Source organism: Ranitomeya imitator, chromosome 3 (genome assembly GCF_032444005.1).
Source record: "Ranitomeya imitator isolate aRanImi1 chromosome 3, aRanImi1.pri, whole genome shotgun sequence".
Lineage (NCBI taxonomy): Eukaryota > Metazoa > Chordata > Amphibia > Anura > Dendrobatidae > Ranitomeya > Ranitomeya imitator.
The window spans coordinates 28,927,784-28,952,300 of NC_091284.1; the positions used below are offsets into that span (position 1 = coordinate 28,927,784).

At 44.1% G+C, this 24,517-nt stretch overlaps 1 protein-coding gene across 1 annotated transcript in view; it reads right to left on the minus strand.

Moving 5' to 3' along the window:
• The window catches only part of TMPRSS3 (transmembrane serine protease 3), a 94,178-nt gene that overhangs the window by 47,734 nt on the left and 21,927 nt on the right, over window positions 1-24,517 (minus strand). The window contains exons 3-8 of the mRNA XM_069759715.1: window positions 21,034-21,150; window positions 19,265-19,381; window positions 17,329-17,452; window positions 15,422-15,550; window positions 13,675-13,718; window positions 12,585-12,756 (exon numbers count right to left, since the gene is read on the minus strand). Coding sequence (XP_069615816.1) covers window positions 12,585-12,756; window positions 13,675-13,718; window positions 15,422-15,550; window positions 17,329-17,452; window positions 19,265-19,381; window positions 21,034-21,150 — 703 coding nt within the window. The remainder of the gene's footprint in view (window positions 1-12,584; window positions 12,757-13,674; window positions 13,719-15,421; window positions 15,551-17,328; window positions 17,453-19,264; window positions 19,382-21,033; window positions 21,151-24,517) is intronic.

Below are 24,517 nucleotides of genomic sequence, written 5' to 3' on the forward strand. Positions count from 1 at the left end.
CACATAGGTCGATCTGATTGGTCGTAAAACCTGCAATGGTAAGAGAATGGTGCACTGCGTTAATCCCGTTAAGGTGGGGAATAGATGTGTACAGGTCCTTGACGTCTAATGTGACCAAAATAGTATCCAAGGGTACCCTCTGTAGCGCCCTAATACACTTTAGGAAATCCCCTGTATCTAGAATAAAGGAGGGTGATGTCTGAGTGATGGGAGTCAGGATTTTTTCCAGGTATATTGAGAGAGGATGGAGTTGGTGGAAGCGACAATTGGTCTGCCCGGTGGATTAGACAGGTCCTTGTGAATTTTTGGCAGTGTGTAAAACACTGGTGTAATTGGATTGTTTCTTCTAAGGAACTCACTGGTCTTGGTGTCTATAATCCCTAGATCAGTATATTTGGATATCACGATGTCTATTTTACCCCTAATCTCCGAGGTGGGGTCCCTTACGAGTCTATCATAGACAGAGATGTCATTCAGTTGGTGATGGATTTCTATGATATACTGGATCTTGTCCATTACCACGAGTGCACCCCCCATATCAGCCGGTTTTATGACTAAGGTGGGATCCTTTTGTAGTGTCGTTAATGCCTGATGTTCAGCAGGAGTAAGATTGGGGGGGTAATGTAACCTACTCTTTTCTATGTCACCACGCAAGGTGTAAAATGAGTCTTGGATAAAGCCTATGAAGGTTTCAACCGTGTGGGACCCATGAGGTGGACGGAAGGAACTTTTGTTACGTAACCCCAAGGACATAATGGACATGGGGTTAGTGCATGAAACCGTAGGAGCAATAGGAGTGGTGGCAAAATGGGCTTTGAGTCTTAACAATCGAAAAAAGCGTAGTAAATCCATTTCTAGGTCAAACGTTTTACAATGGTACGAAGGACAAAATGACAAGCCCTTCTGCAGAACCCTGAGTTCAGCGACACCCAATGACCTAGAGGAAATGTTGACTACCAACGATTCGGTACCTTGGATCTGGTGATCCGCTGTTCCGTGGTATCCCTTCTTTGATTGGCTCCGTCGGGTCTTCTTCTTGGGAAGCGACGCCGTTGTCCTAAAAAAGGAACCGAGGTGGAGGGGTTAGTGCTCCTCTCTGGTTCTGAGCCGGAGGTGGAATAATCCGTGGAAGATCTGTGGTTTCGTGGAGGCTGACGTCGAGAAGAAGAAGAACTGTCTTGCCACCGGTACACTTGGTTGGTCTCGTAGTCTATGGTGTCGCGAGAAAACTTGCTCCATTTACGGTTCTCGGTGTCCCTTTTGTGTAAGTCGATACGCTCCTGGACCTGAGCCCTTAACGAGCTCAATTCCTCCGCTGTGCCTGTGGTGGCGAGTTGAGTCTCGATGCTTTTAATCCTGGCTGCGTTGGTGTCGATGGCTTTATGAAAATGCTCTAGGGTGAGTGTTATCAAATCAAACGAACAGAGGGTACCCGTGGATACTATTTTGGTCACATTAGACGTCAAGGACCTGTACACATCTATTCCCCACCTTAACGGGATTAACGCAGTGCACCATTCTCTTACCATTGCAGGTTTTACCACCACAAAAAAACCCAAAACAAACAAGGATACCTAAAAAATAACCTTTATTATAGATCCCTAAAAAATACTCTTTCCATAAATGACAAACAAAATACTAACAAACATATAATTATGTACCTATAGGGCCCTAGGAAGAGTCTGCACTGAGACCTACCTATCAGTGGAGGTTGGCACCCTAAGTTTCTGCGGTTGGCGCCCCCACTTGGGTTTGTTTGTGGGACATTCTCTTTATTCTATTCCTATTAGGGACAGTTTAGGGCTTCTAGGGTCAGTCGACGTTGAGTGGGGGCGCCTACCGCTTCACATTAGGGTGCCAACCCCCACTGCTAGGTAGGTCTTCCGTTAGGGATCTGCTAGGTCTTTTTTAGGGTTCCCTATTTAGGGTCCTCCAGGGATTTCCTAGGGTTAGTCGACGCGGAGTGGGGGCGCCAACCGCAGAAACTTAGGGTGCCAACCTCCACTGATAGGTAGGTCTCAGTGCAGACTCTTCCTAGGGCCCTATAGGTACATAATTATATGTTTGTTAGTATTTTGTTTGTCATTTATGGAAAGAGTATTTTTTAGGGATCTATAATAAAGGTTATTTTTTAGGTATCCTTGTTTGTTTTTGGTTTTTTTGAGTTGGTCTAGGATTCCACTTATATTTGGACTTAGGTTGTTTTTTTTTTTTTTGATCTAGGACATGGCTAGCTTTCTTTCAGGACCTGTAGACAATAAGAGGTGGCTTGATGATGCTAGGGAGGTCTTTTCGGACGTTGAGGGCATGGGAGGTTCATCATCTACCCCCACTTTGAGAAACCTATTTGCTGATCTCTTGACAATTTATAGAAATAACATTAAATCCTGGTGGGAGGTTCAGTCCTTGGACAACTATATTAAACATCGGATAGTTCCACGTGGCCTCAGGATACATCTCTTGCCAGCTCCTAGGTGCGTTTCCCCCACACTACTTGGTAAGTGGGAGGAGGAATCAATTTCATCTTCACTGCGCTTTATGCAGATACTTTTGGAGGAGGAAAAAAAGACTTTGGAAAGCTCTTCGATTAAACTTAAGGAACACATAGATTCCATCTTGAAATTTAAGAGCGATCCAGAATTTAATAATAGAGAAGAGTCTCTCAAAAACGCGGTGGAAAAGTTCCACCTGGAAATAAAGGAGAGGAAACATAAACGGTTCATCAAGGATTGTTCTGAGTTTAAGGAGAAAAGAGCGTATCCTTCATTACAAGTCCCCGCAGTACCAACTACTGACGTATCCTCATCGGATATTGACTCCTCAGACGTAGACTCAGCATCAAGGGGTTATTTGGTGACACAATTCACGAAACCCAGGAATCGTGGCAGGAGAGGTGGGCGACGATGGCAAAACCAAAGGCAAGACAGGGGATATCAACCCTCTACCTCCTCATCTTCCTCTTTTTTAGAGGATCGGGGGGGAAGTATTTACCACCTACGGACTCGGAATTCCAACAACTAACAGAAAAGAACTTATCTACTATGAATGACAGTAATCAGATTATTAACCTGTCTTCTTATCAACTGCAAGATAATGAGAATCAGGTTTTGAGTAAAGGCCTTTCTTTCGTCCCCACCATGAGATTCGATCCTTTTGTATGGATCAAGGACTTGGACCTCTTTACGAGGAAACTCAAATGGAGACGTTTCTTTCAAAGGAATGACCTCCAGAGATGCCAACAATTGGGTATCTCCATGGATGATCTGACTGATGTTGATATATTGACTGAACTTAGTGAGGAAGGGGTGAGAGCAGCTGGTGAGGGTCCATTCACAGATCTGAAACCAGCGAGTAAACGGTTGCCGCCACCTAGCGACTATGGAAGTATTGAGATCTTTCAAAAACTGGTCTCGCAGGAAATTAATAACATCATTCCTGATCTGGACCCTACTCACCCTAACCTGACAGCAGTTGAGAGGAGATCACTTGATAATCTTAAAAATAACAATTTAATTGTCATCAAACCGTCTGACAAAGGCGGAAATATTGTTATTTTAGACTCCTCCCAATATGTGGACATGTGTTATTCCATCTTGTCGGACAGATCGTCCTATGAGGTTTTAAAAAATGACCCAACTGTGGGCTATACCTTGGAGCTAAAGAGCATTCTCAATCGAGCAATTGGGATTAAACTTATTTCGAGTAATGAACACAATTTTTTGTTACCCAAATTTCCAACTGTGGCAACTTTCTATGCACTCCCCAAAGTACATAAGGGCCTTAGTCCCTTGAAAGGACGCCCCATTGTGTCAGGGACGGATGCCCTCTCACAAAATTCGAGTGTATATGTGGATAAACTACTTAGGTCTTTTGTTACTGCTCTACCCTCCTACATCAGGGATACAAGTGACCTCCTGACGAAACTGGAGGGCATTGTAATAGAACCTGATACCATCATTGCCTCCATTGATGTGGAGGCACTGTACAGCAGTATCCGTCATCAGGATGGTCTCAGAGCAGTAAAATACTTCTTAAGCAGTAGAGGTACCCATTTTGCGTTACATAACGCCTTTTTGATTGAACTTCTGGAGTTTGTACTTCAACGGAACTATTTCCTCTTCAATGGGAAGTGGTAGCACCAGCTCAGGGGCACAGCAATGGGGAGCCCTTGTGCCCCCACATATGCTAATTTGCTCCTGGGCTGGTGGGAAGACACTTTTGTCTTTAGGGACGAGGATGTCACATGGTGCCCCAGGATTATTTTCTGGGGCAGATACATAGATGACATCCTTGTCCTGTGGAAGGGGGATGCAGGTTCATTCTCTGACTTCCTGAGGTATCTAAACACCACATTGGAAGGTCTATACTTTACCTTTGAGATAGGGGGTGACAGTATCACCTTTCTTGATGTCCTCATTGAAAGGCTTAGTGATGGCTCTCTCGGTACGTCCATTTATCGAAAACCAACAGCCACAAATAGCCTTTTAAGATGGGAGAGTCATCATCCCTTCCCTTTGAAACGTGGTGTCCCGAAGGGACAGTTTCTTCGTTTACGTAGAAACTGTTCGTCCCTTAGTGACTTTAAATGTAGATCCACTGAACTTAAACATCGTTTTAGGAATAGGGGTTACCCCGATGATGTGATTGGTTCCGCATTTAAGACAGCCTTGGACTCTAACAGGACGTCTCTTTTGGTACCAAAGATTGAGACTGATGTGACGTCTACTACACGTCTCATTGGTACCTTTGATGACCAGTCAAAAAAAGTGTTTGACATTCTTAAAAGACACTGGCAAATATTGAGGTCTGACCCGGATGTTAGTGGGTTTATCTCTCCACATCCATCGATCACGTATAGAAGGGGAAGGTCAATCAAAGACAGCATTGTCCATAGCCATTTTGTGCCCCCTAAAAAACAGGGTACTTGGCTGGAAAATAGATCAACCGGCACATTTAGATGTGGACATTGCTCGTTTTGTAGATTTATGTGCGTCTCCAACACCTTCCAGAGTTCAGCCACAAATAGGATCTTCTCCATGAGGCAGTTTGCGAACTGCAAAACAGTAGGGGTCGTGTATCTCTGCACGTGTTCGTGCCCCAAGGATTATGTGGGCAAAACGAAAAGAGAACTCAGGGTTCGGATAGGCGAACACCTTGGGGATATCCGGCACAGAAGGGATACTCCAATTGCACGACATGTCTTCAATACACATGGTGGGGATCCAAGCTCCCTTAGCTTTAGGGTTATTGAAGTTATCCCTCCCTCGGTAAGACGGGGTGACTGGGACAAAAAAATCATTCAGCGCGAAACAAGATGGATTTATTTAATGAGATCGATGAGCCCTCTGGGCCTCAACGAACAGCTGACCTTTACTGGTTTTATCTAGCCCTCTGTCGAGTCCTTTGATATCAATGTTATAGCCAGGTATATTTATACATTTTCTATTGTGTGTCTCATTTTTGGGACATTATATTGATTTAGTTCTCTTTTCGTTTTCTTCTGTCTGTTGTCCTAATGTGCTGTAGTATCTACTCACGTTGGTATATGGATTTATCTATCTTGATTATGGCCAATTTAGGCCGTTTTTTCATATACGTGGGTCATTATATACAAGTGTGTATCTTCGTATCTATGTGGCGTACACTCTGGTTTTAGTGTTAATAACAGTGTTTTTCGCTGAATTTACATATGCTGCCTAGGTGGTTATATTCCTATTTTTTAATGATTGTGCCTTGACAGCGCTATATTTGTAGGCGCATTTTTCCAGCGCTTCTATGAGCTATCCTCTCTGTGCCTATTATGGCCCACATCGTGCTTTGACAGCGCTTTATACGAGGGCGCATCTATTCAGCGCTCCCACATCGCATGCGCTGTCTGTTTCTATTATGACCTATATCTTGTACCTGAGTGATATTTGTTCTATACATCACGCATGCGCCACATGGAACGCACTGTTGCGCTCCACTATCGGGGTATCCGCTACATTATACCACAGCTCTGAGATTCTTCTGGAGGCGTGGCGTTACGCGACGCATGCGCCGTCCTATTTTCTATTATGGAACGCATTATGCGTCTTACTTAGCGCTGGCTCCTCTGGATGATGTCATTTCCGGAGGTAGTCTTTAGTTGGCGTGCTCCACACTTACCCACATGTATTTATATGGGCAGATCTGGTGAGTACACTACAGCATTCATCTTTTTTCTTGCTTGCGGCTACAATACCCCTGATGAACCCCCGTTCCATCCACATGGGGGGGAAACGCGTCGGGCACTGGTCGGGGAGACTGCTGTTGTCTGCTTAATTAGATGTCCGGATTCATCTGAAGAAACCGTATACCCACCACGGACCCGGGCTACTTGTATCTATCCAACATCACCCCATATCTACTACGGGCTTCCAGATGAGTATTGATCGCTCTCTGTTGTGCTTTTTGTGAGGGGGATTATTGTGTCCTGCCCCATCATTTGGTGCACCTATGGAGGTTTTGTGGTGGGCTGTGACGATATCTGTCACTTTGAAACTCATATTGAAACAGTAACACTTGCTCTTGTGAGATATATATTGCTACTATAAAAACAGCATACGCAAATTTGGTGCGACTTAGTGTTAAATATTGTTTCAAATGTGACTACGGGCAATCTTTATTAAGCATTGATGCTTCTTTGTTTGGGCTTTAGGAGTTATTTATCTGATTTTCTAGCTGCTGTATTTTGCTGCTTAATTGAGGTGTCTGATGATAGTGTACTATATGGTTGACTTTTTGTATAGCGGGTGACCATGTCTGTATACCATAGCATTTGACTATACACCTCAAATATTTCTCTACTCCTTTAGCCAGATAAGGATCGCATGTTTATATCAAATATGGACAATACTAATATTTATTCATTCACCCCATTTTTGTGAATTCTTTGTTACTTATGGATATTACTATAGACATAACTGTCTATTATATCAAATAGACGTATATCCAAGCAATGCATCAGATCCTTTATATATTTTTGATTATTATATCTCTCTGCTTTTTTGTTTTATTTTTATTTATTATTTTTTCTTCATTTTGGGGTGTTTGGGTTTGTTTGTGGGACATTCTCTTTATTCTATTCCTATTAGGGACAGTTTAGGGCTTCTAGGGTCAGTCGACGTTGAGTGGGGGCGCCTACCGCTTCACATTAGGGTGCCAACCCCCACTGCTAGGTAGGTCTTCCGTTAGGGATCTGCTAGGTCTTTTTTAGGGTTCCCTATTTAGGGTCCTCCAGGGATTTCCTAGGGTTAGTCGACGCGGAGTGGGGGCGCCAACCGCAGAAACTTAGGGTGCCAACCTCCACTGACAGGTAGGTCTCAGTGCAGACTCTTCCTAGGGCCCTATAGGTACATAATTATATGTTTGTTAGTATTTTGTTTGTCATTTATGGAAAGAGTATTTTTTAGGGATCTATAATAAAGGTTATTTTTTAGGTATCCTTGTTTGTTTTGGGTTTTTTTGAGTTGGTCTAGGATTCCACTTATATTTGGACTTAGGTTGTTTTTTTTTCAGGTTTTACCACCAATCAGATCGATCTATGTGTGGAATTATTAACCATTGTTCTGTATAACAATTTTTTCCTTTTTCAGGATACTTTTTATCTACAGAAGCGGGGCACCGCAATGGGCTCCAATGTGGCACCCCCGTATGCTAATCTATACATGACAGAATTTGAAACCTCAATCATCTACAGACATCCTCTGTTCCAAAATGTCTCCCTATGGAAACGCTTCATAGATGATATTTTCTGCATTTGGGGTGGCACATTGGAGTCCTTGCAAGAGTTCTTCCAATTCCTTAACGGAGCCTGGCCAGGTATAAAATTCACGATCAGTCATGATTTTCATTCTATTAACTTTCTGGACACCATGGTACTCAAAGACCAAGCCGGTTTCTTGACTACAGACCTTTTTTCTAAACCAACAGACAGAAATAGCCTGTTACATTACCAGAGCTTCCATCCACCATCCACCAAACGCTCCATACCGATCTCACAATTCCAACGGGTGAAGGGTATAGTACCAGACAGAACCTTATGTGACAAACGACTCCAAAACATGACCGCTAAATTTTTAGAGAGGGGTTATCCATCTAGGGTTCTAGCACAATCCAGGGATCCTCCACCTAGGCCCCCCACCAGAGATCATGGTAAACGTATACCCTTTGTGCACTCATACCACCCCTTCTCTTTCATTCTTCATAAGGCCATCAGACGACATTGGCACCTCCTGTCCACAGCCCACCCAGATGTACCTGAGTTCAGGTCACCTTTTCTACCGTGTTTCAGAAGGCCACCCAATTTGAGAGACAGTCTAGTTAAAGCCGATATCGGGTCGGCGGATCAGCGTAGACAATTGTTCCTATCACGCCCAAAGAATGGTACATTTCCATGCCTCCATTGTGCATGGTGCCACAATGTACTTAAAGGTAATACTTTCCAACATCCCAGATCTGGCAAGACTTTTATGATTAATCAATTCTTCACGTGTGAGTCCTCTTATGTGGTGTATATGGTTGAGCGAAACGGGTCGTTCATTTTCAAAATGTGGTGTATTTGATCAAATGCCCATGTGGGTTGTTATACGTGGGTGAGACTACACAACCAGTAAGAGACAGGATTTCGAAACATAAATCTACGATTCGATGTAAGAACTTATTATTGCCAATACCACACCACTTTCATTCATTAGGCCATTCAGTCTCTCAATTGCGATACCAGGTCATTGACAGTGCACCACCCCCGAGGAGGGGTGGAGATAGAGTCGCTTCACTTCACAGGAAAGAGGCGTTCTGGATTCATACTTTGGAGACATTGGCCCCCAAAGGCCTTAATCGCGACTATGAACTTACGGCGTTTGTTTGATATCTATTGCCATGTATGGTTACTAATTTGTTTTTCTCTGTCTTTTTAGAGTCGTCTGTATTGATTTTTTGGCACCACGGATTACGAGCACCATCTTATCCACCTACTATCACTGTGCTCCGGATTTACCACGTCTACTCCCATTGTCTTCTTTTCTTTTCCCTTTTTTTCAGCTGGTCACCTCATTGTCAAATACTCATATTGCATTATATAATATAATTTTACTCTACTGTTACTATTTCTCCTTAGGGATCACGTACTCCCTCCTCTTTCCATTTTTCCCTACTTTACATATGGTCTAAGTCTCCATCCCGCTTAGGGTTAATACATTTAGGCTCCTTTTTCCTGTATGCCCCTGCGTCCATGCTACCTATGAGATTTGCCTGTGGGCATTTTCACTATAGATATGCTTCTGCTGATATAGCGAACATATTAATCCTTTTCGCCGCCCGGCGCCCCACCTCCAGTACGTCACGTGACGTTTTTCTTGTTCCTCGTATACCAGCGCTTTTACCAGCGCCTTTATGCAGTGTAGCCCACAGCGGGTATACTTATCACAACATGCCTCCTTCAATATGGCGATCGTTACACTTCCCCTGCCGCCCGGCGCCCCACTTCCGGCGCGTCATATCCGGTATACCAGCGCTCCCACACAGCATATCCTGCCTCACCTAATATGGTGACGGGACTCCATCTGTATGTGTCCGGTGCCCCACTTCCGGTATGTCATATCCGGAATCTGTTTCACACCATCTTTTCAGTGTACACAGTGCTATTAGGCACTGTTTACTACAGCGCGTCACTTCCGCCTTCCCTCGTGGCTAGGACGCGCCGCAGCACAGATGGCACTCGCATCATCGGCTGATTTCCCGCCCACAGGTATTTAAATTGGCCCCTCTCTCCATATCCTCTACTCACACAGCGGTGGATGCCGCGGAACCGGCCATTTGCATAGGTAAACTATCTGAGACACTACTCCTTTATTCATTTATTACTCTATACCTGTTAGCTGTTTTCTATATATTTGCCCTCTCCCATCTTAGGCTGCACCAGGATATATTTCTCTACCTCTGGAACTAGCGCTGTACCCAGGACTCTATCGGTAGGCTCTCATATACCTCTAGTATCCACTATATCACTACACTTCCGTATTATACTAGATTTGCCACTATCTCTTTTCTTTTTAGAGGCAGCGCTTATAGCCTTTAATATTCATCCTCTATCCCAGTATTTGGTACGTAACCCCCCTCTTCTTCCTCTTCTTTCATTTCTTACTCTGCTTTTCTCTCACTCACCGTGCCACCATGTATACATTACTCTCCATTCTCAGATGCGCACCATAGTATACACTTATTGCCATGTACATGTACGGCTGTCCATGTGTATGTTATGTATATACTTTATTTTTAGTTATTTTTTTTAATTTTTTTTATTTCTGTTGACATTATCCCAATTACATGAATTGTTTTGATGTATGTAATTTTCAGTTAGGGTACCGTCACACTATACGATTTACCTACGATCACGACCAGCGATATGACCTGGCCGTGATCGTAGGTAAATCGTAGTGTGGTCGCTGGGGAGCTGTCACACAGACAGCTCTCCAGCGACCAACGATGCCAAGGTCCCTGGGTAACCAGGGTAAACATCGGGTAACTAAGCGCAGGATCGCGCTTAGTTACCCGATGTTTACCCTGGTTACAAGCGTTAAACTAAAAAAAAACAAACAGCACATGCTTACATCTGGTGTCCGTCAGGTCCCTTGCAGTCTCTGCTTCCCGCACTCACTGACTGCCGGCCGTAAAGTGAAAGTGAAAGCACAGCCGCTGTGCTCTGCTTTCACTTTACGGCCGGCAGTCACAGTGCGGGAAGCAGAGACTGCAAGGGACCTGACGGACACCAGAATGTAAGTATGTGCTGTTTGTTTTTTTTTAGTTTAACGCTTGTAACCAGGGTAAACATCGGGTAACTAAGCGCGGTCCTGCGCTTAGTTACCCGATGTTTACCCTGGTTACAAGCGAACGCATCGCTGGATCGCATCGCTAGATCGCTAGATCGGTGTCACACACACCGATCTAGCGATGACAGCGGGAGATCCAGCGATGAAAGAAAGTTCCATACGATCTGCTACGACGTACGATTCTCAGCAGGATCCCTGATCGCTGCTGCGTGTCAGACACAGCGATATCGTAACGATATCGCTGGAACGTCACGAATCGTACCGTCGTAGCGATCGAAATGTTATAGTGTGACGGTACCCTTACTGACGAAGGTCCTCTGTGTGACCGAAACGTTTTTGCTTGGGATACAATAAACCACCTGTTTTCTTCTCACCATAAATAAGTTGAGTGCTGGGTTTCTTACTTGCTTGGTATAACAAGTATGTAACACCTGGAGGCACCATAAATGGTATGTAACACCAGGGGGCGCCATAACAAGTATGTAACACCAGGGGGCGCCATAACAAGTATGTAACACCAGGGGGCGCCATAACAAGTATGTAACACCAGTGGGCGCCATAACAAGTATGTAACACCAGGGGGAGCCATAACAAGTATGTAACACCAGGGGGCGCCATAACAAGTATGTAACACCAGGGGGCGCCATAACAAGTATGTAACACCAGGGGGCGCCATAACAAGTATGTAACACCAGGGGGACGCCATAACAAGTATGTAACACCAGGGGGCACCATAACAGGTATGTAACACCAGGAGGCGCCATAACAAGTATGTAACACCAGGGGGCGCCATAACAGGTATGTAACACCAGGGGGCGCCATAACAAGTATGTAACACCAGGGGCGCCATAACAAGTATGTAACACCTGGAGGCACCATAAATGGTATATAACACCAGGGGGCGCCATAACAAGTATGTAACACCAGGGGGCGCCATAACAAGTATGTAACACCAGGGGGCGCCATAACAAGTATGTAACACCAGGGAGCGCCATAACAAGTATGTAACACCAGGGGGAGCCATAACAAGTATGTAACACCAGGGGGCGCCATAACAAGTATGTAACACCAGGAGGCACCATAACAGGTATCTAACACCAGGGGGCACCATAACAGGTATGTAACACCAGGAGGCGCCATAACAAGTATGTAACACCAGGGGGCGCCATAACAAGTATGTAACACCAGGGGGCGCCATAACAAGTATGTAACACCAGGGGGCGCCATAACAAGTATGTAACACCAGGGGGCGCCATAACAAGTATGTAACACCAGGGGGCGCCATAACAAGTATGTAACACCAGGAGGCGCCATAACAAGTATGTAACACCAGAGGGTCCATAACAAGTATGTAACACCAGGGGGTTCCATAATACGTATGTAACACCAGGGGGCGCCATAACAAGTATGTAACACCAGGAGGCACCGTAACAAGTATGTAACACCAGGAGGCACCATAACAAGTATGTAACACCAGGGGGCACCACAGCAAGTATGTAACACCAGGAGGCACCATAACAAGTATGTAACACCTGGAGGCACCATAACAGGTATGTAACACCAGGGGGCGCCATAACATGTGTGTAACACCAGGAGGCACCATAACAGGTATGTAACACCAGGGGGCGCCATAACAGGTATGTAACACCAGGTGGCGCACTCTATTGTAAGTAGACTTTCCCTTTAACACAGAGGTTCAGTGACTTTGGTGACAAGACTCGGTGCGGCACTTACTCGTAGACGCAGTGAGCAGCTGTCACTATCCACTGGGGACTGATGAGCGAGCCGCCACACAGGTGAATGCCCTGGAAGGTCAGACTGGCTTGCCAGGGCCACTGTCCCTCGGCAGAGATGTTTCCTCCCACGATGCGGGTGGATGAGGAATAACTGGGCCGATTTCCACACACTGCAAGTAAATAGAGGGATTAGAGATGTGATGTGACGGCAATCAGAGCATAGAAGGAACAGGGGAGGTAGAGACGATCCTCCCGGCCTCTGAAACTAGAATGAGGCCCAAAGCTTCGACAGATCAGCGGCGATCAATAATATAACGTTAATGTGTGCGACTTTAAGCTAAATGTAGGCCGGCCACATATATTACTGATTTGGAGAAAAAGAAAAAATAGCAGCTAAATTAATTAATAAATAAAACTCACCTCGCCGCCCACCTCTACCGCCGCCTTAGGCGCTGGCTGATCCTCATAACTCCCTCAACCTCTTCAGTGCAGCTCCATTGTGCTCCGATGTCGTCTTCCTCAGTCATTACGTAAACGTGAGTCTTGCAGAAGGCCTAGTCAGTGACTCGGGGGCGCACACCGGGACCCTAGAGTCCTAACTGGCGCCACAAAGAAGAACCGCTGTGTACGGTGGAGCAGTAATGAAGAGGAGCGACGAGGAGGACTGCACTGGGAGGATTTGGTGATGGGACCGGTGAGCAGCGAGGTAAGATTAAATCGTTTTTTACCCCATTGTTAGTATTTTCTGGGGTCCAGTCCCTACACCCCCCTTCCCCTTTCCACCACCCCCCCCCCCCCCCAGCATAATAATTTTTCAGAAAAAAAACACCAAACTATTTATTTTTGTCAAACAATTAATAACTCGATAAATGATGGAGAAGTGTGAGTGTCAATAAAGCTTTTTGAAACTTTATTGACAATGCACAAATGCTGACACCCACCATCTCAGCCTGCATTAATAATCAGATTTTTTTTTTTCATTTTTTTTTTTTGGTAAATTGGTGACAAAATTCTGATCTTTAACGAAATATTCCCGCTGTTCCTCAACAAATATCGCCTAAACCCTCAGATCAGTGTTGAATACTCACCCACGCACTTTACCGTGGTGACGTTTCTCGAGGAGCAGAATTCCCTTAAAGAAATAAATAAATGAGTTAACACCGGTGTATTTTAATTTATAAACTGTTATTGACCCAACATTTATAAAAAGATTAGTATTTTGTGCCAAATAAATTGTGAAATGAAATGAAATTGTGAAATAAATTGTCTCCCATTGTGTTTCTCCACACTGAACAATCCCAAATTTTAAGGAGGATTTCTTAAAAATCTGAAAATCTGCTGTAATCTGTGGAGAAGCCTGGTACGAAGGTGTTCAATTTCCCAGCAGCACTCCCGCAGGAGAAACTAGGTAATACACAGTCCAAAGCCTGGAACTAAGGTGTTCAATTTCCCAGCAGCACTCCCGCAGGAGAAACTAGGTTTTACACAGTCCAAAGCCTGGAACTAAGGTGTTCAATTTCCCAGCAGCACTCCCGCAGGAGAAACTAGGTATTACACAGTCCAAAGCCTGGAACTAAGGTGTTCAATTTCCCAGCAGCAATCCTGCAGGAGAAACTAGGTATTACACAGTCCAAAGCCTGGAACTAAGGTGTTCAATTTCCCAGCAGCAATCCTGCAGGAGAAACTAGGTATTACACAGTCCAAAGCCTGGAACTAAAGTGTTCAATTTCCCAGCAGCACTCCCGCAGGAGAAACTAGGTATTACACGGTCCAAAGCCTGGAACTAAGGTGTTCAATTTCCCAGCAGCAATCCTGCAGGAGAAACTAGGTATTACACAGTCCAAAGCCTGGAACTAAGGTGTTCAATTTCCCAGCAGCAATCCTGCAGGAGAAACTAGGTATTACACAGTCCAAAGCCTGGAACTAAGGTGTTCAATTTCCCAGCAGCAATCCTGCAGGAGAAACTAGGTATTACACAGTCCAAAGCCTGGAACTAAGGTGTTCAATTTCCCAGCAGCAATCCTGCAGGAGAAACTAGGTATTACACAGTCCAAAGCCTGGAACGAAGGTGTTCAATTTCCCAGCAGCAATCCTGCAGGAGAAACTAGGTATTACACAGTCCAAAGCCTGGAACTAAGGTGTTCAATTTCCCAGCAGCACTCCCGCAGGAGAAACTAGGTATTACACAGTCCACAGCCTGGAACTAAGGTGTTCAATTTCCCAGCAGCACTCCCGCAGGAGAAACTAGGTATTACACAGTCCAAAGCCTGGAACTAAGGTGTTCAATTTCCCAGCAGCACTCCCGCAGGAGAAACTAGGTATTACACAGTCCAAAGCCTGGAACTAAGGTGTTCAATTTCCCAGCAGCACTCCCGCAGGAGAAACTAGGTATTACACAGTCCAAAGCCTGGAACTAAGGTGTTCAATTTCCCAGCAGCACTCCCGCAGGAGAAACTAGGTATTACACGGTCCAAAGCCTGGAACTAAGGTGTTCAATTTCCCAGCAGCACTCCCGCAGGAGAAACTAGGTATTACACAGTCCAAAGCCTGGAACTAAGGTGTTCAATTTCCCAGCAGCACTCCCGCAGGAGAAACTAGGTATTACACGGTCCAAAGCCTGGAACTAAGGTGTTCAATTTCGCAGCAGCACTCCCGCAGGAGAAACTAGGTATTACACGGTCCAAAGCCTGGAACTAAGGTGTTCAATTTCCCAGCAGCACGGTCCATTCAAATCAGTGATTGTCTGTGTAATGCAGGACAGCATGGGTCCTCCAGAGACAGCGGACCACCTATAATCATGGTCCTTGGTGCGGTGGGATCGGCACCACTACTTACTGCCCCTGTATCATCTGCTGGATCAATGTTTCCCGCATGTCAGGATTAGGAGATTTAGTTATGGACACAAATTCTCTCCTAAACTGTTCCTCCACAGCGGTCACTGGCACGGAGCCGGTGCTCACAAAACTGCAACGTAAAGGGAGAAAGGTGAGCGCAGGCGTGATAATTAAAAAAAAGAAAGAAACTTCTGCAAGAAAATATGAAACGACAAATCATTGGAATTTTTAAAATGACACAAAAGTTTTTCAAGTTTTTTTTTTCTTATAACTTTTTGTTCCTCTGTTATGACTTTTTTCTTTTTTTTATTTCTTTCAGAACTTTCTGAATAAATTTACAACCGGGTGCTACCAGTTTTTCTTTTTGTTTCTCTGTTAATACTCCTAGAAATTTCTGAATAAAGTTACATAAGGTTTTTCTCTTTTTTTTTCTTGTAGCTTATTGTTCCTCTGTTTGTAGGCTATGTGCACACGTCGTGGATTTGGCCGCTGCGGATTCGCAGCAGTTTCCCATGTGTTGTACAGTACCATGTAAACATATGGAAAATCAAATCCGCTGTGCCCATGGTGCGGAAAATTCCGCACGGAAACGCAGCATTGTATTTTCCGCAGCATGTCAATTCTTACACCTGTTCCTCAATAGGAATCCGCAGGTGAAAAACCGCAGGTGGAATCCGCACAAAAAACCGCAGGAAATCCGCAGGTAAACCTCAGTGCGCTTTACCTGCGAATTTTTCAAAAACGGTGCAGAAAAATCCTCAATGTGGGTACATAGTCTTAGGGTATGTGCACACGTCAGGATTTTTAGCGTTTTTTTTGCGGAATTTCGCTATAAAAACGCTATAATTCCGCATTAAAAACGCTAAAATTATGCATCCTATCATTTAGAATGCATTCCGGATTTTTTGTGCAGATGTAAGCGTTTTTTTCCGCAAAAAAACGCTTACCGCTAAAAATCCGGACATGCTCTATCTTTTTCCGGAATTTTTGCGGATTTCTAAGCCAAAATGACATTCCGGAAAAAAAAAAAATCCGCAAAAATTCCGCAAAAAATCCGCGCAAAATCCGCGCAAAAAACGCGCAATTTCCGCGAGAAATCTGCGCAAAAAAAACGCAGATTTCTGGCAGAAATCTCAGGATTTTGTCAGGAAAAAATCCTGACGTGTGCACATACCCTAACTCTCAGAAATTCCTGAATAAAGTGTCAAAAATCTTTTTTTTTTTTCATTTAAGTTTTTGTTCCTCTTTAATTATTCTCGAAAATTTCTGAATAAATCGACAACGCGATCTTACAAGGATTTTTTTTATAACTTCTTGTTGCTCTACTATTACTCCTAGAAGTTTCTGAATAAATTGACAACTTTTATAACTTTTTTTTACTCTACTATTGCTCCTAGAAATTTCTTAATAAAATTACAACAACATTTTCTAGGTTTTTTTTCTTAGAATTTCTTGTTCCTTTCTTATTACTCTTGGAAATTGCGGAATAAATTGACAACTGAGTTTTACCAATTTTTGCAATTTTTTTTAACTTTTGTTCCTCTGTTATTACTTTTAGAAATTTCAGAATAAATTGACAACTGAGTTTTACCAATTTTTGCAATTTTTTTTAACTTTTGTTCCTCTGTTATTACTTTTAGAAATTTCAGAATAAATTGACAACTGGGTTTTATCAGTTTATTTATATCGGAATAGGTAATTATTAGTTATTTTTTATCACATTTGGGCCGTTAGACCATTTTCTTAATTTCATGGCAACCCCAGAGCAAGCATAACTACTCCACTGACAAAATAAGGAAAAGGACAGAAATAAAGGGGCAGATTAGAAAGTTTCACCCACTTTAAAGGAAAATTCTCAAAATTTTTCCAAAAGAAAAAAAGCACAAACCTAACTGGACTCTTCATTACCTTGAAAACCCTAATTGCTTACAAGTCAGATTCCCATACAAGCTTTTCCATCCGTCAGAACAGACCGTTCTCCAGGAGCCGGCGGCGTAGGCCTGCAGCACGCCATTCCGTCCGCTCAGACGCACTGCAACGTGTGATACAAATGCTGTTAGTATCTGATGACGGAATTGTGCCATTTTTTATTGTCGCCATTTACTGATCACTGCAAATAATAATCTGCTGTGCTATTCAGGGCTTTGGTAAAATCATCCATAGCCAGCAGATCAGCCTGGGGCTCACTGTTAGTGTTTCTGCCTCTCATGCCATTTACACCTGGTAAAAGAAAATGTTTAATAAAAGGGAGACCCTTCCCTTAAGAACTGTCAGAATGCAGACAATGGTAAAGCTGGCAATTCACGTAACCACTGCTCTTTTTGAAACTACTTATACTAAGGAGGTTATTGTTTGGATATCTGTAATAGTTCTGACCAACTATTATTATTTATTTCTATAGCACCATTGATTCCATGGTGCTGTACATGAGAAGGGGTTACATACAAGTTACAGATATCACTTACAGTAAACAAACTAACAATGACGGACTGATACAGAGGGGCGAGGACCCTGCCCTTGCGGGCTTACATTCTACAGGATGATGGGGAAGGAGACAGTAGGTTGAGGGTTGCAGGAGCTCTGGTGTTGGTGAGGCGGTAGCTCCGGTAGTGATGAGGATGCAGCGGGGTCAGTGCAGGCTGTAGGCTTTCCTGAAGAGATGAGTTTTCAGGTTCCATCTGAAGGATCTGAATGTGGTTGATAGTCGGACGTGTTGGGGCAGAGAGTTCCAGAGGATGGGGGATATTCGGGAGAAGTCTTGGAGGCGGTTGGATGAGGAGCGGATAAGTGTGGAGGAGAGAAGGAGGTCTTGGGAGGACCGGAGATTACGTGAGGGAAGATATCGGGAGATTAGTTCAGAGATATATGGAGGAGACAGGTTATGGATGGCTTTGTAGGTCAGTGTTAGTAATTTGTTCTGGATACGCTGAGGGAATGGGAGCCAGTGAAGAGATTTGCAGAGCGGGGAAGCGGAGGAGTAGCGAGGAGAGAGATGAATAAGACGGGCAGCAGAGTTAAGGATCGACTGGAGAGGTGCAAGGGTGTTAGCAGGGAGGCCACAGAAAAGGATGTTGCAGTAGTCAAGGCGGGAGATGATGAGGGCATGCACAAGCATTTTAGTAGATTGACGGTTGAGGAAAGGATGGATTCTGGAAATATTTTTGAGCTGGAGGCGACAAGAGGTGGAAAGAGCTTGGATGTTTGAAGGACAGGGCAGAGTCAAGGGTTACTCTGAGGCAGCGGACTTCCAGTACGGGGGAAAGTGTGATGTCGTTAATTGTGATAGATAGGTCAGGTAAGGAAGATCTATGAGATGGAGGAAAGATGATGACTTCAGACTTGTCCACTTTGAATTTGAGGGAGCGAGAGGAGAAGAAGGAGGATATGGCTGATAGACACTCCGGGATTCATCGGCATAAAGGTGGTACTGGACTCCATGGGACTTTATAAGTTGTCACAGGCCGAGTGTATAGATTGAGAAGAGTAGGGGTCCTAGAACAGAGCCTTGAGGGACACCAACAGAGAGAGGATGGGATGAGGAGGTAGTGTGGGAGTGGGAGATGCTGAATGTGCGGTTGGAAAGGTATGAGGAGATCCAGGATAGGGCGAGGTCTTTGATGCCAAAGGAGGAGAGGATCCGCAGTAGGAGGCAGTGGTCAACTGTGTCGAAAGCAGAGGACAAGTCTAGGAGGAGGAGTATAGAGTATTTTCCGTTAGTTATTGACCAATAACTGTAGTTCTCCAATGTTCACTAATGGGAATCTACTCAGTGTAAAATTAGAGCTTAAGAAAAATACTAAAAACCGTCATGTGAAGAATATCAACAAGGGAATATTGAGATTACCACATCTGAGTTCATCATCTCCATCTGGGCAGTCGTAGATTCCATCGCAACGTTTGGACTTTAGGATACATTTTGAAGAGGATTGGCAGCGGATCTTCCCAGGACATGTGTAATGAACTGAAAGACAAAAAAATATAGTCATGCTATCTATCATTTTATCTATTGCTGCATGTCCTCAGGCTACTGAGCTCTCCCCAAAAACTTTAAGCTGCAGCTCTTATTGTTCAGATTGGCTGCTGTGTAAATGCATAAGCCCTCCACAAGCTCAGAAAGTTTCATGCATCAACATAACAGCAAGAACAAAACGAATTATTATGCAGATTGGATTTAAGTGTCATAAAGATGGAATTTTTTGTTTCCTAATAACCTCATGGATGGCTTGTGGTCTTGGGTCACTGAAACTAGTCATTGAACAAGGTATAAAAACATTAGATATTTCCCAAAAACTTAAGCATGAGCATCGTACTGTGAAGAGATTTGTGGCTGATTCAAAGCACAGACTTTTTTTGTGCAGATAAAGGTATAATAAGGAAGGATTCTGTCAGACAAATTAATCAGATTAAGAGATCACCTGCTAAAATACCATTACAAAGAAGCAAACAGATGTATGAAGCTGCTGGTGCCTCTGGAGTCCCTCGAACCTCAAAGTGTTGGATCCTCCAGAGGCTTCCAGTTGCAAAGAAACCCACTATTCGGCCACCCCTTAACAGTTCTCAGCTCACAAGCAGAAACGGTTGCAGTGGAATAGACAGACATGAAGACTAATTTTAAAACAGAATTGTTTACTGATGATTCCCTTCAACTCTGGATGTTCCAGATTGATGGAGTATTGGATGGTTGGCCGATAGCCACCATGTCCCAATAAGGTTGCAACGTCAGCAAAGAAGTGGCGGAGCCATGTTTTGGATTGGAATCATGGGGAGAGAGCTAATAGGTCCCTTTAGGGTCCCTGAAGGTGAGAAAATGACCTGGGCAAAATCATCGTCATGCTGACAATGCACCATGTCATGCAGCAAAGAAGTCTCCAAGTCATTGGCTGTTATGGGCATAAAGATAGAGAAACTCATGGTGTGACCACCATCCTCTCCTGACCTCAACCCTATTGAGAACCTTTAGAGTATCTTCAAGCAAAAGATCTACGAGGGTGGGGACGCTTGCACAGAAATGGATGCAACTGGAAAACCAGCTGGGAAAACAATCCGTCTTCTTGAAATAAGCAGTCTAAGGTTAGGAAGGAGGTTTGGAATTAAGTTCTAGGGTGATATATGACATGTTTTTGGGTTTTCTTTTGATATAGGAACCTCATAGACCTACATCTAACACAGGTTCTTCACGTCCCATGTAAAATCCTGATCGATACACAGTCTATTTTCTGAAATGCCCACTCGACAGGCTGCTGTTGTTATGGAGAGAAACGAGCAGACTTGAGAGGAGACCCGCAGAAGATTAATGCGTTCTGGAATTGCACAGGGACCAGACATTAGACACAGTTAGACAGTGAATTTTCGCTAAGTAGAAGAGTGCATGAAACTCATCCAACATAATGAATGTCTACTGTCCAATTAAGCCATTAATACACTGATAAACAAGCTATCAAGTCATCGGCCATTCATCGCACCGTCAGACAATGAAGGTGAGAAAGGTCAACTTGCTTTGCTTAATGAAAAAAAAGCCGCTAACCGTCTCTATTCTTTCTTTCAAGTGGCTTGTAAAACATTTAATCCTTGACAATTTAATGGAGATGCCACTGAATAATGAATAGCACTTACCAATCAGGCCGGTAGCAATCACCAGGACAATAGCCAGCACAACGAGAAGGATGATAATGAGATATTTCATAGGGATGATGGGATGGCACTTGGAGGATCCATCACTTTCTTGGTTCTCTGTAAAAAAATAAATAAATCAGAAAAGTGTATACAAAGAATTCAGAAGTTTCTGCAGCATCTGACGACATCAACAAGTGCACCGCCATTCCTAAATATTAATTTTTGCATTTGATGTTGTTAAACCTCAACTGAGTTGGCAATGACTAGACCATGGAGAAGGTAGAAAAAAAATCCCATTCTTCAACCTTAGACCACTCATGCAGGTGCAAACTTTCCCAGTTTATCGCTCCCAAATTAGTTACCGATGGTTGGCAGGTATTCTGAGAGTGACGTCAGGCACAAATAGGCTAAAGAAAAAAGGGCAAACTAAACAAAGGGAAGGGTTCAAACGTTCCAAATTGGATCCCCAGGTTACAACTCCTAAATTAGTCATTGATTGGTGATCAATGTCTGCAAGGGATGCCTTGCCAGGCTGAAACGGGCTATAGGAAAAAGGTCAGCATAGCCAAAGGCAAAGGTCCAAACTTTCTTGGTTGGATTCCCTAGTCTTAACTTCCATAGTAGTTATCAATTGGTGGCAATCGACTACAAGAAATGGTAGACAGAAACAGGATATAGACAAAGGAAAGAGTCTAAACTTCTCGGTGGATTCCCAGGTTTTGATTTCCATAGTCAACAATTGGTGGCGAGCATCTGCAAGTGCTGGCAGGCAGATGCAAGGTATAGACAAAGTCAAGGGTCCAAAGTCGCTTGGTTGGATTTCTAGATCTTGACTTCCAAAGTATCACAGAATCATAGAATGATAGAATGCTTGAAGTGACCTCAAGGGTCATCGTGTCCAACCCGTGCTCAATGCCGGATTCATCTCAGACAGATGTCTGTCCAGCCTCTGTTTAAAGACTTCCATTAAAGGAGAACTCACCCCCTCTCGTGGCAGGCTGTTCCACTCATTGATCACAGTCAAAAAGAATTTTTGAATATCTAATCCGTATCTTCTTTCTTTCAGTTTCATTCCATTACTTCTCATCTTTCCATGTGCAAATGAGAATAATGATGATCCCTCTACACTGTGACATCCCTTCAGATATTTGTAGACAGCTATTAAATCTCCTCTTAGCCTATTATTATTATATTATTATTCTTTTTTGCAGCTAAACATTCCCAGATCCTTTAATCGTTCCTGGTAGGACATACTTTGCAGTCCACTCACCATCCTGGTAGCTCTTCTTTGAACTTGCTTCAGTTTTTCGATGTCTCTTTTAAAATGTGGTGCCCAGAACTGGACCCAGTATTCCAGATGAGGTTTTTACAAGGAGTAGAAGTGGATAATTACTTCACGTGATCTAGAGACTCTATGCTAGAATCTGTCACTCCATCTTAGGCCTATAAGCTAATTCCACTGCCATCAGGGGCTTATCTACAGCATTCTGTAATGCTGTAGATAACCCCCTGATGTAACCTGAAACATAAGAAAAAAAAGTTAGATTATACTCACCCAGGGGCGGTCACGTGCGGTCCTGTCCAATGGGCGTCACGGTGCAGGTCCAGTGCCTCCCATCTTCATACCATGATGTCCTCTTCTTTGCTTCCTGTCGCGGCTCCTGCACAGGCGTACTTTGTCTGCCCTGTTGAGGGCAGAGCAAAGTACTGCAGTGTGCTGGTGCCAGGCCTCTCTGACCTTTCCCGGCGCCTGCGCACTGCAGTACTTTGACCTGCCCTCAACAGGGCAGATAAAGTACGCCTGCGCAGGAGCCATGACAGGAAGCAAAAAAGAGGACGTCATCATGTGAAGATGGGAGGCGCTGGACCGGCACCGCGATGCCCATCGGACCGGACTGCACCGGGACCGCCCCTGGGTGAGCATAATGTTTTTCTTATCTTTCAGATAAGATTATAGAATGCTGTAGATAAGCCCCTGATGGCGGTGGCCTTAGCTTATAGGCCTAAAATGGGGTGACAGATTCCCTTTAATAAATCCTAGAACTGTGTTTGCCTTTTTTGCTGCTGCATCACACTGTTGACTCAAGTCCAGTCTGTGATCCAAGTATTTTTCACACGTGCTATTGCTTAGTTCTATTCCTCCAATTCTGTAGATGTAATTTTTGTTTTTCTTGCATTTCTCCCTTTTAAATCCCATTCTATAACTCGCTGCCCATTGTTCAAGCTTATCTAGTTCCTTCAGAATCCTTTCTCTGTCTTCTCTAGTGTTAAGGTACCTTCACACTCAGCGACGCTGCAGCGATACCGACAACGATGTCGATCGCTGCAGCGTCTCTGTTTGGTCGCTGGAGAGCTGTCACACAGACAGCTCTCCAGTGACCAACGATGCCGGTAACTAGGGTAAACATCGGGTTACTAAGCTCAGGGCCGCGCTTAGTAACCCGATGTTTACCTTGGTTACCATCGTAAAAGTAAAAAAAACAAACACTACATACTTACCTTCCGCTGTCTGTCCCCGGCGCTGTGCTTTCCTGCACTGACTGTGAGCACAGCGGCCGGAAAGCAGAGTGGTGACGTCACCGCTGTGCTTTCCGGCTGGCCGGCGCTCACAGCCAGGGCAGAGAAGCACAGCGCCGAGGACAGACAGCGGAAGGTAAGTATGTAGTGTTTGTTTTTTTTACTTTTACGCTGGTAACCAGGGTAAACATCGGGTTACTAAGCGCGGCCCTGCGCTTAGTAACCCGATGTTTACCCTGGTTACCAGTGAAGACATCGCTGAATCGGCGATGTCTGCAGGAGGTCCAGCGATGAAATAAAGTGCTGGACTTTCTGCACCGACCAACGACATCACAGCAGGATCCTGATCGCTGCTGCCTGTCAAACTGAACGATATCGCTAGCCAGGACGCTGCAACGTCACGGATCGCTAGCGATATCGTTCAGTGTGACGGTACCTTTAGCTATTCTTCCTAGCTTTCATTTGTCTTCAAATTTGATTAGCTTACCTTCAGTTCCCTTATCTAGATCATTTATAAAAATGTTGAACAACACTATGGCCAGGACAGAGCCTTGTGGTACCCCACTTGAAACTCTTCCAATTGGATGTGCAACCATTTATTACCACTCTTTGAGTACAATCACTGAGCCAGTTATGAATACACCGAACCAAAGCCTTGTCAGTCCCATACTTGGTCATTTTTTCAATAAGGATAGTATGAGATACTTTATCAAATGTTTTGCTGAAGTTGAGATATACTATATCTACTGCATTTCCCTGATCCACCCGGTCAGTGATTCCATCATAGAAGGAAATTAGATTAGTCTGACATGACTTATTTGCTATAAACCCATGCTGGCTCTGGTCAATTAGGGTTAGGGTAAGGGTATCTTATCCAAGTACTTACATACATGCTGTCTAATAATTTGTTCATAGATCTTTCATGGTATAGAAGAAAGACTCACTGACATGTAATTTCCTGGCTCCA